Genomic DNA, 15,618 nt, shown 5'->3' on the forward strand with positions numbered 1-15,618 from the left:
TTAGAGTTGGGGGACTGTGTGAAGAAATGGTTGTAATTCCTACACGGTTCATACTACATTTTTGAAAAAAGCCTTAAATGAAAGCTGAGAGTCTGCACTTTAAGCAGGTATTCATTGTTTCATTTAAAACCCATTGTGGTGGTGTACAGAGCCAAAATGACGACAACTGTATCATTGTCCAAATATTTATGGACCTGACTGTATCTAGTGCATAAATAGTTCTTGAGAGGATTGAAAAACAACTACATGGGCAACCTTACTGTGTGGTGTGCCACTATTTGACATCTGGGAAAGATAACCTTTTCCCCAATGTGATCTGACAGAAATATGTGAAATGTCACTGCCTTTAAAAAATGCATTATGTGGTGGTTGCACATATTGTGTTGAAATTGCGTGGTTGGTGGTCTTTGACTACCTATGGGGTTGTAACATTAACCACCTTCCATTGCGTGATCATGCTGAACCAAGGAATTTGTGTCCATGATGACAAATGATTTTAATTGGCTTTCCATTGGCACTGTTTCTGTGCTGCTGGCACATAATTTCAACACAATACATGCCACCACCATGTAATGTGGTGTTAAGAGGTTGTGGTGATTTCACATATTTCTGCTAGACCAGGTTGCTTTTCCTATAACAAAATACCTTGGCAAATGTTAAGAAACGGTTTAATCCACACTGCAGCAGCTTGGATTTACCTTGAGACATGGTTCTGTGATCCTACACATGTACACATTCTCTCACCTCATGAAAATACACACAGACACACACACACTCACATATTTGGTGGTTACATTGCTGCCCTCCTGGCTTAGAGCCATGGCCATGTAATATAACCTGGAGTCTGTCTGACAGTGTGACGCTGTAGACTGGGCCTATTGTGCTGCTCAGGGGTTAATAAGTAAACACTTCTAGTCTCCTTATTACTACTGCTCATTCTCCCACTGCACTGCTCTCCCTCTCACAGATAGACAAAACAGACAGCACAAGGTCAAAGAAGACAGACTTAATCATTTGTTGACAGCCTAAGGGTGATATGATGTTTTGTACTTTTTTTGTTATTATCAGACTGAACTGAAGACATGAGAACTGGAGCATCCTCACATTTACTTTTAATAAACAAATGAGGTCATTGTCTCAGGATAAAATACCACAGAGTCATATTTTAGTGCTATTGGTGTGTGAATAAAGCCATTGATCAAGGCACAGTTCCTGGGCTGTGGCAGCAAGAACACACACACACACACACACACACACACACACACACACACACACACACACACACACACACACACAAATAAAAGAACAAAACATTTTAAGGCATATGATATTTATTTTGGATCATTTTTTGTCCACTCAGTCAAATACAAACGTTTACTTTTCCACTAGAACAGCACTGACATCCTGCAGCAGCAAACACAAACATGTACACACACACACACACACACACACTTGATGTGTGTGTGTGTGTGTGTGTGTGTGTGTGTGTGTGTGTGATTTACTAGTCCAACACTCAATTGTACTGGAGAGCTTTTGACGTAGTTGGTGGTTTTTCCTCTTTCACAGCAGTAATAGCGTGGGGAGGGAGGAGAGGCCTCCGTCTCCCAAACACAGAGCTTTTTATTTTTCTGGGAAACCAGCTGGTTTTTGATTTCAGAAAATTGCAATTTTGTGTGTAATTCCAGGTCACATCAGGCTGCTGCTCCTTCCTTAGGCTAATGTACAACTGGTTAATATTTTTCATAAGAAACAGAGAATCAATCTTGTATAGTTCTGGAAAAGCAGATCTCAGTTTTCATGTCCTTTGTTTATCATTCATATTTTGCATGCTGTTTCCTGCCATAGTGAAACCTTAGATTTACTGAAGAGGAGTACATCAGAGCTTTAGACAATTTTAAACATCACCAGCAGAGGAACTTCACAGAACAACTATCAAATCTCACACAGGACACATGTTCAATGAAATATCAAAATACTGAACTAATGCTCAGTTAAGATCAGATCTGTTGCAGTAATAAAAAAAAAATACATTTCAGTGCTGCAGTGATGTTGCCCAAAAAACAAACAAAGAAAAAACTCTGGCATTACAGTAAATGCTCTCTCTCTCTCTCTCTCCCTCTTTCTCTCTCGTTTTCTCTCTCCCCAGGTCTATTTAAAGGCTCCCATGATCTTGAATGGGGTGTGTGTGATCTGGAGAGGATGGATTGATCTACAGAGGCTGGATGGGATGGGATACCTTGAGTACGATGAGGAGAGGGCGCAGGTAACATAACACATGTATACAGACAGAGCAAAGCTGAAGTCATGGAGTTAAAGGGAAATTTTGGTTTATTTCAACCTGTCTCCTATCGTCCTAAATTTGTTTCAAGTGACTAGTGACATAAAAATAATAGTTAGCATGTTAGCCGTTAGCCTAGATACAGCCGGGGCGCATAGTAGCGTCAGACCTGTTAAAACGTAAGTGAACGGGCAACCTTCAAGTGCAAAGTTAGTCCACTAAACAAGCTTTTTTTCCACAAAGACCGCCTCATATCGTTAGGATAAATGTCAGAGAACATATAGAAAACGACATGTAAACGTGTTGTCTTACCTTACCGGTGTGCTGCCATGTTTGTTTACCATTTAGCTCTGCTTTCCAAAGCGCGGCCGAAATATCGCGAGAACAAGCAGCGATCTCATACCGTGCCTGAAATCTCGCGAGAACAAGCAGCAACAGCTGGAAGGCAGAACCGGACAGTAGCCTGAAAAGTTCATTCATTTATTTTATGAAAGATTTATAGAATAATGGCTGACTTTTTGCCAGACTTTGACTTTGTGGAGGAGGAATTTGATTTTGCAGAATTTGATGGCCGCCCTTATTTATTTGAGCCAGAATACACTGATGAAGAGCTTTGTGAAATTGAAGAACGGAGGAGGAGAGAGAGAGAGAGAGGCACAACAGGTAGAGGACGAGAGAGGAGCAATGGCTGCTGCAAGGCTGCATAGCTCTGGAGATTGGTGGCGTACCTGTGAATGCTGTACCCCAATGCCCACAGAAGAGGAATGCCTCTGTTGTAAGGAATGGGACCAGTTGCAGCCTTATTTTCAAGGTCTGGATGTGACCGAGGACGAGACACCTCCACCTGGAGTAGTATCCAGCTGGGCTTTATCTAGAGCTTGCCATATTTCGGCCACACTTTGGAAAGCAGAGCTAGATGGTAAACAAACATGGCACCACACCGGTAAGGTAAGACAACATGTTTACATGTCGTTTTCTATATGTTCTCTGACATTTATCCTAACGATATGAGGCGGTCTTTGTGGAAAAAACCTTGTTTAGTGGACTAACTTTGCACTTGAAGTATGCCCGTTTACTTACGTTTAACAGGTCTGACGCTACTATGCGCCCCGGCTGTATCTAGGCTAACTGCTAACATGCTAACTATTATTTTTATGTCACTAGTCACTTGAAACAAATTTAGGACGATAGGAGACAGGTTGAAATAAACCAAAATTTCCCTTTAACATTTGGGGGGACCAAATCTTCCCCCAGAAAAAAATAATTACAATTTGAAAACTCATTCATCATAAGTAAGTACAGCTGTACAGTATAGTACTACACCAGTGTGCAGTAAATAAATGCTACTTCTGTCTACAGAAATTACACATGCAGCACAACATAAATGACTGACACTTAGACTTCACATGGGCTATTTGACAATATTTATGTAATAAAGACATTAATTTTAGTTGAGTACACTTGTGAGCTGTGTTCTGCTGGGGTATGGCAACACCACTTGGACAAACCTCATGCAGAACTGCAGTACACTGTGACACTAGAACCAGTGGTCATAATGATAAAGGCAATTTGTTAAGTTTGTTCATGATAATGATTTGCAAATAATTTCAGATACTTGTTTACATTTTATATAGACCAATTTTACACTGCCTCTTTAAGTAAGGAATTTCACACAGTTATGGCGCCTTACCGCCTTACCGCCTTACCGCCTCACCACTCTGTCTGATCGTGGAATGAGGGAACAGAGTTGTCTTGCCTTCAAGCTGGCATCGGAGGTAGCAACAGCGCTGAATCAATGTCTCTATAAAGAGGACAGCCAGCAGGACGGGATCATGGGAGGTGTGATGTTTTGACGAAGTGTTACGCGTGCAGCACGGTCACAAATGTCCACCAATTGGGAAAACAATGAGGTTTTGGAGCTCCTTACCCTTGGAGCAGCAGAGGAGATCAGCCGCCATATGACAGTAAATGATTGTTATTGCCATGTCAATGTTATTATCTACAAAGCACTGCCGCCGCATATGTTATATGTGACACTGTAGGCTGAATTGTGTTACATATCACACCCGTCATGCCTCTTTTGATTCCACAATGCTGTCTAAAATCACACACTGAAGCAGCATGATGCTGCTGTTGATTGGTTGTGTGTAAAAATACAAAGGCAACATAAAGGAGGGACTTTCTAGCGGCCCTATAGCACAGTCTTTGTGTAAACAGGGCTATAATTACTTCCTTGAGACAGGGTGATGTATTCTCTGCATCCTTCTTGACAGACCATCCTCCTGAAGTCATATCCCTGTCTCTGTCATGTGTAAACAGAATTCACTCTCACTCTCTGTCTGTGTGTGTGTGTTTGTACAGCAAGAAGATGCTTTGGCCCAGGCAGCGTTTGAAGAAGCTCGACGCAGAACCAGAGACTTTGAAGAAAGAGACCGATCACACAGAGAAGATCTAGAGGTGAGAGGGCCCTGTGAAGGTGATGTTTATAGAGGACCGATGCTGCTCTGCCATCTCAAAGACAAGTGGACTGTTACTGGACAGTGTAGCTCCAAAGTGCGCTTCCTCTTTAGACCTATCTTAACCTCGCAAAGCCAGCCTAAATGCCATAATGTCATAAACAGCCACCCTCCTGACTCTCATCAGCCACTTCTGTAAAAGTAACCTAACACCATACTGAAATACATTGTTTCACTTCAGGTCTGTTGCACCTCTGACCACAGCCATCATCTCCGTTGGGTGTGCTCCACTGCACCTGTAAGCACACCCAACGGAGATGATTCAGTGGCCACACCCTGAGTACACTTTTACATCAGTGGAGGTTATCAAATACAAGAATTACAGCTGCTATTAAGTTACTTTGTAAAGTAAACACTTAAATTAAAAAAATAAAACATGATCCAACAACTGCATGAACTTTTTAAACCTCAAATTTATTCAGGATCTGACATCACTGAAAAATGTTTGAGATATTTTTTTCAGTTTGAAAATGGGAAGCAAAGACAACAGACATTCAGGTAGCTGGTTCATCCAGTGCACATGTAGAAAGGGCTCATGTTGATGTCTGAGTGAAGCTGTTAGTTTTCTACAGGGGTTTTTCACGCTGTGTTTCCTGAGAGTGGAAGTCGGCACAGGCACTGGAGACATACTTACAGTATGTCTACTTGCCGGTCAGTAAAAATATAGACTGTAGAGGGTAACAAATGATTTCAGTGGAGTCTCTTCACAACCTGCTGAAGACTACAGTGACTGATGTCAGCAGATTTGCTGACAAGTTCTCATTTACTTCAGTTTAAAACTCTGGCCAACAATTAACAAAGCTAAGTGTTTTACACATGAAGTGAAAAAGTCATATCATCCTAAATTGGATAAATAGATAAAAATGGATGTTGAGTGTATCCCATCATGCAGTTAGTCATAGCTAGGTTTTACAATTTAAAACATTTTTAAAACAGTTAAAATTTTCCCTTTTGATATATGCAGTGTCAGAGATATTACATGGAGCTAAGTTAGCACACACATGCAAGTTTTTATTATCATCTATTATAACAAGTTTCCATTTAGATTTTAGTGTAATATCTACTCTCAGGCACTTAAACTTAAAGGTGGTGAAGAATAGTCATGGTCAGGGCGAGGGACGGTAGCTGCACCTGCTGAGGTGACGTCCTCCTGATGCCCTGACATCAACGTCAAGTCACTCACAAGCCCTCTCAGACGGCAAGATGCTGTTTCCAGCTTCTTTCCCAGTTGTGCCAGACAAAACTCAATGGAATAGTCCCATTTTTAAGATGGAGATGAATAGATAACCTCATTATCAAAATGAAAACTCTAGACATAGTTGGTCCACTTTGAACATGGTGCCTTCGTCTATTCTGATTGCTGTAACCCAGCGAGCTCCCAATCCAGTCATGGAAACTTAAAGTGATGATGCATTTGCTTGTTGTTAGAACAACATGACGTACAGCAGTCACTTATGCAACTGATTGTGCCATAGTTATGCTCCATTTCTCAATGGGAGTGGTAGAGAATCTGAAGTGAGTCTCTGAAGACTGTCTACTACTGCCGACTCTCGGATCACACAGCGTGAAACGCCCCTATTTGAAATGAGTCCTCCCTCGGCAGACCACAGAGAACAAAGTGAAATTTAAAGTTTTGTGGGCTGGCTTTGCTTGGCTAAACTCAGCCTACTGGAAATTTGCAAAGAGTATTTTTAGTTTCACGAATGAATAGTTCTAAAGCAGGCGTCATCAAAACAGCTTGTTAACAGAACAATTTACACTGTCTTACTCGCAAACCAATCCGAAAATTATTTTGCACTCTAAAATGACATTACATATAATTTGTAATTCTATATTGATCTGTGTTAACAGAAGACTAAACACCATTTTATGAAAGCCACAGAGTCAAATTTCCAGTAGGGTTTTCTTTGTTTAGCGCTTTGGATGGCTTAGGGTTGTGTGACGTGTGGTTGTGTGCTTTTACAGAATGTTTTTGATTTAAATAGTATTTTTACAGTTTGAATCATAGGTCTAGTGCATGATCAGTTTGATGATAAATCTAATCTGATAATTGATTTGATATTATTGATCTATTGAATGACTGATTCAGTTTTCTCAGATGTCCCAAAAGCCTCAGGAGGGAAAGTAGTTGATTTACTTTGTGCTGCAGATCACAGAAAAATAACAATACAATAACAATAACAATAACAACTGTAATAGACAAATTCCATAAATGTAAATTTAATTGAATTTTGTTAACTGAATTATCATCATGTACAAGTTTGTGCTGTTTGCAGTGTCTTACATATACACAAATTCAGATATTCATATGCTGTCAGTTTGAATTTTGTAATCGTCCCAAATGCATTTTAACTACTTGAGACTTTCCCAGCAAGGCTTTGGGGAGATCAATGGCATCCTTCCTAAGTTGTCGAAGTTACGAATGAACCCCAAATTGTTTATTTTTTAGGACCCTGTGGTTTCTAAAATCTGGGACTGATGACACACAGACAGACAGCCAGCAGAACAGAACAGGGTCTGTGTCCTTCATTTCTCACCATCTATCACACTGTCATGCACTAAACCACCCTGTGTGTATGTGCATGTGTGTGTGGTTGTGTGTGCGTATGTGTGTGCACGTGTGTCCAACTGTTTAATTTATGTATGAGCAATATTGTGTTTGTCCATTATTTTCTGTGTGTCTGTGACCACAGGCAGCTGTGTGTGTTTTCATTTTCATGTATGTGTGCGTTTGTTAGTGTGTCTATATGTGAATATGCATGCACTTCTAATGGATTTTATGACTGTAACATCTGCTCCTGCTTGTTTGAAGGGGAGCTATTATGCTTTTCCTTATTTTCTGTTGTATTTATAATATTACAATGTTAGGTACTCATATTAAATCTAGCCAGAGTTTCAAATAATGTGGTACACGAATGTAAAAGTAATCCCTGTGAGCAAAACCCTCAGGCTTCAGACTACTCAGTTTCCAACATCTTTTCTACTCTTAAGACAAGCTGATGTCAACTTGTAATGGATTTCCTTATATGATAATCTGCTCCAGGCACTCTGTTGCAATTGTTTACATTCTGTAACTGACACTGCTACATGTAGCTACACGCTAACGTCAGGAAAACATGTCATTTTGGTTGCCAGTGTTGATAATCTTTCCTTGATTTCATATCATATTCCTGCTGGAGTTTTTATTGGTAATATCCAATGGGAACAAGTGCTGCTATATCAAATAATCTTTCCCCACCTGCAAGTACAGTGCTACATGTAGCTACATGCTCACGTCTTGGAAACTTGCAATCTAGGTTGCCAGTGTTGTTGATTTATGATCAATCCTGCTGAATCATGCGCGGTTGTGAAAATTTTTGTTTATAAGCTTTTATTAGTAATTTTTCATAGTAGAAGGTGCCACTATTGTTATACATTTGTTGTTACATATTCATTCCCCAGCTGCAATTAAAGTGCAGGGAGGCCGAGATACGGAAGACCCAAAACACTGACCAATCAGAGCAGGCTGGGCTTTTTCAGGAGAAAAGCTTGAAGTGACAGGCACTAAAGTGGAGCATTTCAGTCAACGGGTTAGAACAGGTACATTCAGGCTGACAGTATAACTAAAATAGTTTTTTTTTTAACATTAAAGCATCTAAACATGTTCTAGTACAAACCCAAAATACAAGTATGAACCTTAAATTGAGCATAATAGGTCCCCTTTAAAGCTTGTGTGTCGTGAGACAGAAATAGCAAGATGTAACCATTTCACAGCTAGTTTGCACCCTGACACGAACACCCCCCCCACACACACACACACACACACACACACGCACACAAGACCTACCACAGCTTTTCAACACATGGTCCTGCACAAATTAAAGAGAAAGGAAAAGCAGGAACTCGGCACATGAAGAGAACATAGGGCTGAGACAAACACAGATGAGGGGAACAGAAAGACAGCAGAGAAAGAAAAGAAAGAGAGGCATTTATTGAAGGTCGTCTTTCATCTGACTGATCTCATGTTTCCTCCCTGAGGCTCAAGGAGAGAAAGAAAACCCTGTGTCTCTGGCTGAATCAATATAAGTACCATCACTATCCCCCAAAATACCCATATACCCATATAAAAAAGGCATTTGATTTGGTAATGGGAAAGATTTAGGTTAAATAAAAAAAAAATGGAAACTTTGTCCCACTTTAGATTAAATTCGGGTCTCATAGAGAATACTCCAGCCGTTTCTCTACTAAATTATACCTCACATTTTTTCACTGGCATAGGCTTCCTTAGTATTTAAATAAACTGTGTTAAACAGTGAAGTGATAGTTCTTTTAACAAGTTTCTTGAAGGTCAAGTTACAGGAGTAGTCCAACATTTTGGGAGAAACACATTTTAGGTTTCTTGATGAGACTAAGTTGAAGTTTAAATTCTCATTTTTGTGTGTTAAGTATGAAGCTGGAGCCTCTTTGCTAGTCCAGCTCAGGATAAAGACTGGAAACATTGAAAAACAGCTAGCCCCCAAAGTAAAAAAGAAAAGTAATGAATACCATAAATCTAAACTGATTCATTCGTAGGTCTAAATTTAATCGCTAGTTGCAGTTTTAAAACTGGTCTCCAAGGTAGGAGATAAACTTTTGCCAACATTGCCTGCAGGAAAAAGATTCACATTGCCTGTCAGGGCTTTCAAAGTTTTTCTTGCAAATAAATTCATAAGACAAATAAACAAAAATTATAAATTTTTTTACCATTAGCTGTGTGTTCTTTTTTTCTTTTGTTTTGTTTTTAATCAAATACATTTCTTTGCATCCATTGCACTCCCTGACCATTCTAATGAATGCACTCAATCAAAACACCAAACACACCACAGTAAGTGTTATTTCCGTGGAGTAAACACATTTGTGGATAGAGCAATTATATACAGAAAGAAATAATTTTAAATCCAAGCACTAGCTCTGACGCTCTTTTTACGGCACATCAGATCCATTTTTGTCTCTACCAGAGCATGTGAGCGTGCTTTTAACAGCATGCAGTGCAGCTCTCCCTAGATGTGATTTCGAATTTTTTTCGAGTTTTTCTTCTCTGACAAAACTGATAAATGCGGGATGGTTATAATCTCTTTATGGAGACATCATAAGCTGAAAACAGTTTAAAATCCTACAGGTTTGACTGTACAGATTCCAAAAGTTCTAAAATACCTTCATGTATTTTTGCTCACAATCTGCACAGTCCTTAGAAATTAAATCTTGTCCTTTTTAGGTTGTTTATTTGGCTGATATTCCTAAACCGAGGCCCTGGGCACGCAGAGTGCAGTGCAGTAGCGATGTCAATAGAGTGTTGGTAGAGAGGATTAGACAAGCTGTTGCAAAATTAGTTTCATAACAAAATAAATATGCATATGAATCAAATTTTAGAGTTCAGATTGCTAGGAACAGCAGTCACAGAGATGCAGATGTGCTTTAAGCTGTTTCTCAGGGTGTGACTGACGAGCATTGCTGAATAGCTGCACAGATTCAGCCTCTGCATTTCTGTGGTCTGAACTCCACCTCTCCTTCTGCCTCCCTTTGTCTTCAGTTGGCTGATCTAGTTATCTGTCTGTACTGTTAACTTCTTGTGTCTGTCTGGCATATAGAAAAGGAAAGACATGTATGCATTTGTTGCACAGTATGAAGTTAAATAAACTGAGATGATTCCATGTATATTTATAGTCTACATTTGTAGAACATACATTTTGATTTCCGCTCTTGTAAATCAATAATAGATGATCAGGCAGAGAAGCAGAAAGGCACAAGCGTGGCACAACGAGCAGTGGGGGAGAGAGGATAGCAGAAACAGAGAAGGAGAAATATGTGAAATATGAAGAAGTTAAATAAGGCAAGACATGGCATAAAGGGTCTGGCATACAGTTATACGATAGTATAGGCATACATTTGGCATGCCTGCATCGTGCATGAATGATAATATCTTTGAAAAATACTATTTGAACAACATTTCAGTAGCCTGGCATCGTCAGCCCAGTTTGCAAATGCGAATTAATCTGGAATCTCTCAGTTCATTTTTGATTTCCCATGGGACGCTATCAACGGCTGTAGATCAAAATGCCTCTGGAAACAATTGCATAAACTTACAGCCAATCACAGCAATAAAACTTGATGTAGCACTGAGCGACAGGCAAATGTTAACAGTCTACAGCATGCAGAGATGAGATTAGCTGTGATGGTGTAGCATCAGTATGTCTGTGAATGAGTGTTGCCATTTTTGCCGTCAGAATTTAGAAATAGTACTTCGGCAGCTATCTTGATTGTTTTTGAAAATGCCTTAACGGTCTCGGGTATTCCCTCTATGGGGTCCCTGGTTCAAGGGTGCGCGACTGCGGTCATTGATATGTTTCCAGGGTCTTATGTTTCCCAGATTTATATGACACATAACTGGGACACGACAAAGGGTCTTATGTTCCCCAGCTCTGTATTTTCATAGTATGACATCAGTTAGGCTAGGGGACTAAAGTCATGACTCTAAGAGTAATGAAACTGTATTGGCTAGGTTTAATTCCCATTTTTAAACAGACTGAGGTTACAAAAAGCTCAAAGGGTCAGGTTAATACAAAATATCCATAAAAACTGACTACCCCCATCTCCAAACAGGTTAAGGTAGCACAAAGACCAAAGCTTCACATGCACTCTTTTTCGTCAGTTTTAATCCTACAATTGAGTCTATTAGCTCTTTGTCTGATATGTCTTATGTACTGATATGGAGAAAAAACCAACACAAATTTAGGAACGAAGACTGACAAGAAAGTGGCATGAACACAACAGAAGGATTGATGTGTGTCAACAGATTATTGAAAAGGGGAGATTAGGAACCTGGGAACATACTAGATGCACTCGTACGCAAGCCAAAAATGACATCATCATGTATTTTGCATTAAGTGCAAAGGCTCCACAAGTTGTCAGTCACTGTATCAAACCTGCCCTACATCTGATAAACAACTGTGATTGGCAAAGAAAAAAAAATCAATTAAAACATGTGCTTGCAGATTATTCTTTTTCCCGGGCTAACATTTCAGTATAATTTACATAGAGCACACACAAGGTCTTGACTGATATACAATATAATTGTAACAATGTTTTGTCTGATGTCGCCACAAGTGGTATTCACCATCTAAACATTTAGCATTTTCAAGCCAGTATCTCAGTCTGAGAAAACATGTCTAAAACATTCCTTAAACATACCACTGAAACCCAGAATAAGGAAGATGTTAAAGCTTATCAGCAGCTGTAAATGAAACCATTAGATTTACTTATGTGTTGACTTCCTGTATGATCAATAACGATTAGCATGAATTCATAATAAGCGCGTCCACATTTTGCCCCTTTTTGCCCACTGGCATTAGCAGTTAATCAGCTGTCCTTTGGCTCATGACCAGTCTCTTTACAACGTCATGTGCAAATCTGAGAATCCATTTGGAAGTTAAGCACTTTTGTGAGAGGCCGCTCCCATTGCAACCCCCCCCCTCTTTTAGGCAATTGGTATGAACACAACACACACCCTCACACATACACACACGACCTCTTTGCCAAATTTCAGCCTCCTAGGGCAAAAACTGTAGCCGCCAAAGGGCGGGGGAATCTTCGCGGGCCGACCGGCTGACTAACTTCAAATCCATTTGTTTTATTGAGATGAGTTTCATTTCAGTAAAGCTCAGCAGGAATACAGTGGAGTCTTTTTTTCACTGGGTGCTCTCAGAATATGAAGCTGTTTCCCCTATAATTCCCGAGGCCTTGTCATTTTGGCAGATACAACATTTTTCATCCAAAAGAAGTGATATTCCAGTCATTCAAGGTCAGGAGGTACCTGTCAGCATGATGGATGGAAAAGCAATAGATCGAGAAGAAATGCGCCTTTTAACTTCACTCACACGCACATGTACGCACACACACACACACACACACACACACTCTCCAAGTGCTCAGCAGAAAGAGATTTGGTGGTGAATGATGAGCTGGCACTGAAAGCATTAATATATCATTAGTATTGATCCCCATCAGACCCCCTGCTTTGACTTACACACACACACACACACACACACACACACACACATACACACACACACACACACACACACACACACACACACACACATGCAGATACTGTACAGGCACATGTGTACAAACTCGCAGATACAGCAAATCTGCTCTAAGTTCGTCACCGAGCACACACACACACACACACACACACACACACACACACACACACACACCACACACACACACCACACACACACACACACACACACACACACACACACAAACTCTAGTATTGAATTGTGGTTAAGCAGCCTATAGTGGCCTAGCAGGCTTCCATCTGTGTGTGGATCAATACAGAAAACTCTCCTGCCCTTATGATTAGCAAAGACCACTCCCTTCTACAAAAACAAACACTACACAGCAGCAGCAGTGATGCTGAGTGAAAGTGAAGTGGCATTATGTTTGTTTTCCACTTCATAAACTCAAAGTCCTCTGTGTTCACATCCACATTTCTACAGGCCAACTTTTACAAATTTTGTTGCAGATCAAATCTCATCAGTGTCCATCATATGAAAGTATTTTAAATCCCTCCAACCTCAATAGCATGTAACTAATATTGTAAATTATAAACAGATACAAATATTTGCTTAAAAGGAGGGACTTTAATGAGCAGGAAGTCATCTGGTCTTCATTGTTTTCTGACTTTAATTTATACATCATACTTCATTCATTTTGCTGAGCACATAATGACAAAAATGTGATGCGAAACTCAGGTTGAATAGGCCTCTTGCTCCCAGCAGACATTTTGACTTTGGCTTACACGGGTGTAACTAATCACATGATTAACTGCTGCATGCCACTGCAATAATTGTTGCAGCAAACAGTTATTAGTTCCACCTGTGCTACTCCTACTGTGACAAGTCAAAATGCTTTCTGTCTCTGAATAAGATTAATTTAGGAACGATAAAAGGAAAAGAGTGCTCTGATGCTGGCAACACGTACAGGAAGAAGTGGACAGATTTGACAGGAAAGAAAAGACAAGATGGAGATGCAGGCAAATTTAAAATATAATTGCCATGAGGGTTTTTTTTTAAATTGCTTTTTGAATCACTGCATAATACTAGATGTTTAAAAAAAGAAAGGAAAAAAAACAGTGAACATTTTTCAACAATTTAAATGAAATTAAATGAATTTTTCAATTCTGCAAGGTCCAAGATTAAATTCAAAAACATTCAATAACAATTTTTCTTTCCTTTTTTTCAAAATTGGGGCAAGGCCAAGAAAGTTTGGGAATCACTGCATCAATATTGTTTATTGTAACTCCACATCAAGTCCTAATTGTACGGAAGTGTAATGCATTCACTGGAGATAAAAGCATTTGCCCTGTTTATCTCAGAAATTCAGAAAAACAGAGCAGATTTTTTTGTTTTCCTCAAGTGACAGTATTAGCTTCTGTATAACTGAGCCACACACACATATATCTGATAGCAGCAGTTTGATAAAGCAACAGAAGCTTCCCAGAGGAGACAGACAGAAACTGGAGTCAGTCTGGCTGTGAGGAGTCAAAATGGTAGTATGACATACTGTACGTGTGTGTGCATGTGACTGTGTGTATGTTGCTATTATGGTGAGTCATTGAGATGACACAAACTACATTCCAGATGAACTAAGCGACCCCTTTACTATCTCTGTCTGCATTTCTGTCTGCTCTGCTCTCTGCCTCACCTCTCCTCACACTTTGTCACCCCCTCTCCTTTCTCCCTGCCTCCCGATGTCCCTCAGCTATCACTTAAGTGTAAACATATAACCACAGGTATTTCTTTTTTTTTTTACAGCAGCAGCAGGTCATGCCACAGGCTCATAAACACACACACGCACCACACTGCACCCACTCATGAAATATATTTAAAAGTCTTGTCATACTGATGGCTTCTCATGATGACCTAATGATCAACTTGGTGTGACTGTGTGTGTCATTATCTGTGTCAGACAGCCTGCATGTCTGCCAGTTTCTCTGTCTGTCTGTCTGTCTGTCTGTCTGTCTGCCAGCTACCTTGACTAAAATATCAACATCAGTAAAGTGTACAAACAGCAGCACTGAGCCCTGCTGTGACAGAGCTCTCTGGCCTCCTCTAGTGACACTTTGTAGAACTGCAACTTCCTTCATTGGTGCTCTCACATCAGCAGTGGCGGCTCCTGCCAAATTTCTCAGAGGGGGCAATTGTTGTAATGATTGCTGAGGTGACCCGTTCAATGGGTAAATTTGAATTAATTTGGCTCTACAATGACTGAACAATCCACTGTGGTCATCAACAGATTACTTTTCATCAGTTTGCCCACATAAATACCTTTGAATGTAAACAGAGACCTGTTTTACCATTAATCAAATAAAACTGAGTAAGGTATTCACTGAGTCACTGTCAGTCTTAATCAGAAAACATTTTATTATAGCTAAGTGGAAATTCATTTTGTGCTCTGATTAAATGCAGGCATACCCTACAACTTAATACAATGCGCACCACATAGTATCACTGCTCTTTGACCTGACCTGAATGTTTTTTGTTGTTGTTTTTCAGTTTCAGTTATATATTGGGGGGCATTCTGGGCATTGGGGAACGTGTCCCCCTCAATGTATATGGTGACTACGGCCCTGTCAGCATGCATAATTAGGCTGCAGTTGTCTGGGTGCGCAAAGGTGAAGTGTGCTAGTCTTGTCATACAAAGTTTGATGGAGTGTCAACTGGACAATATGGAGATATTTGCATCTTGAAAGCCGGACTACAAATGTGGATAGACAGGGAGAAACACACGCAAGCCTAAGAC

General features: G+C 40.0%; 2 protein-coding genes across 7 annotated transcripts in view; one reads left to right on the forward strand and one right to left on the reverse strand.

Annotated features, from left to right (window-relative positions):
• The window catches only part of LOC126408262 (histone H4), a 583,921-nt gene that overhangs the window by 527,042 nt on the left and 41,261 nt on the right, over positions 1–15,618 (reverse strand). The gene's annotated exons all lie outside the window — the stretch shown is intronic.
• cbfb (core-binding factor subunit beta) overlaps positions 1–15,618 on the forward strand; it is a 51,593-nt gene that overhangs the window by 28,252 nt on the left and 7,723 nt on the right. For 3 of the 6 annotated variants that reach the window (XM_050073699.1, XM_050073698.1, XM_050073701.1), the window contains 3 exons: positions 2,147–2,263; positions 4,640–4,735; positions 7,244–7,309. In XM_050073699.1, the coding sequence (XP_049929656.1) occupies positions 2,147–2,263; positions 4,640–4,735; positions 7,244–7,273 (243 nt within the window). In that variant the 3' untranslated portion in view covers positions 7,274–7,309. The remainder of the gene's footprint in view (positions 1–2,146; positions 2,264–4,639; positions 4,736–7,243; positions 7,310–15,618) is intronic. The other 3 variants (XM_050073696.1, XM_050073697.1, XM_050073700.1) reach the window with 1 other exon arrangement.

The sequence above is a fragment of the Epinephelus moara genome, chromosome 20 (assembly GCF_006386435.1).
Source record: "Epinephelus moara isolate mb chromosome 20, YSFRI_EMoa_1.0, whole genome shotgun sequence".
Taxonomy (NCBI): domain Eukaryota; kingdom Metazoa; phylum Chordata; class Actinopteri; order Perciformes; family Serranidae; genus Epinephelus; species Epinephelus moara.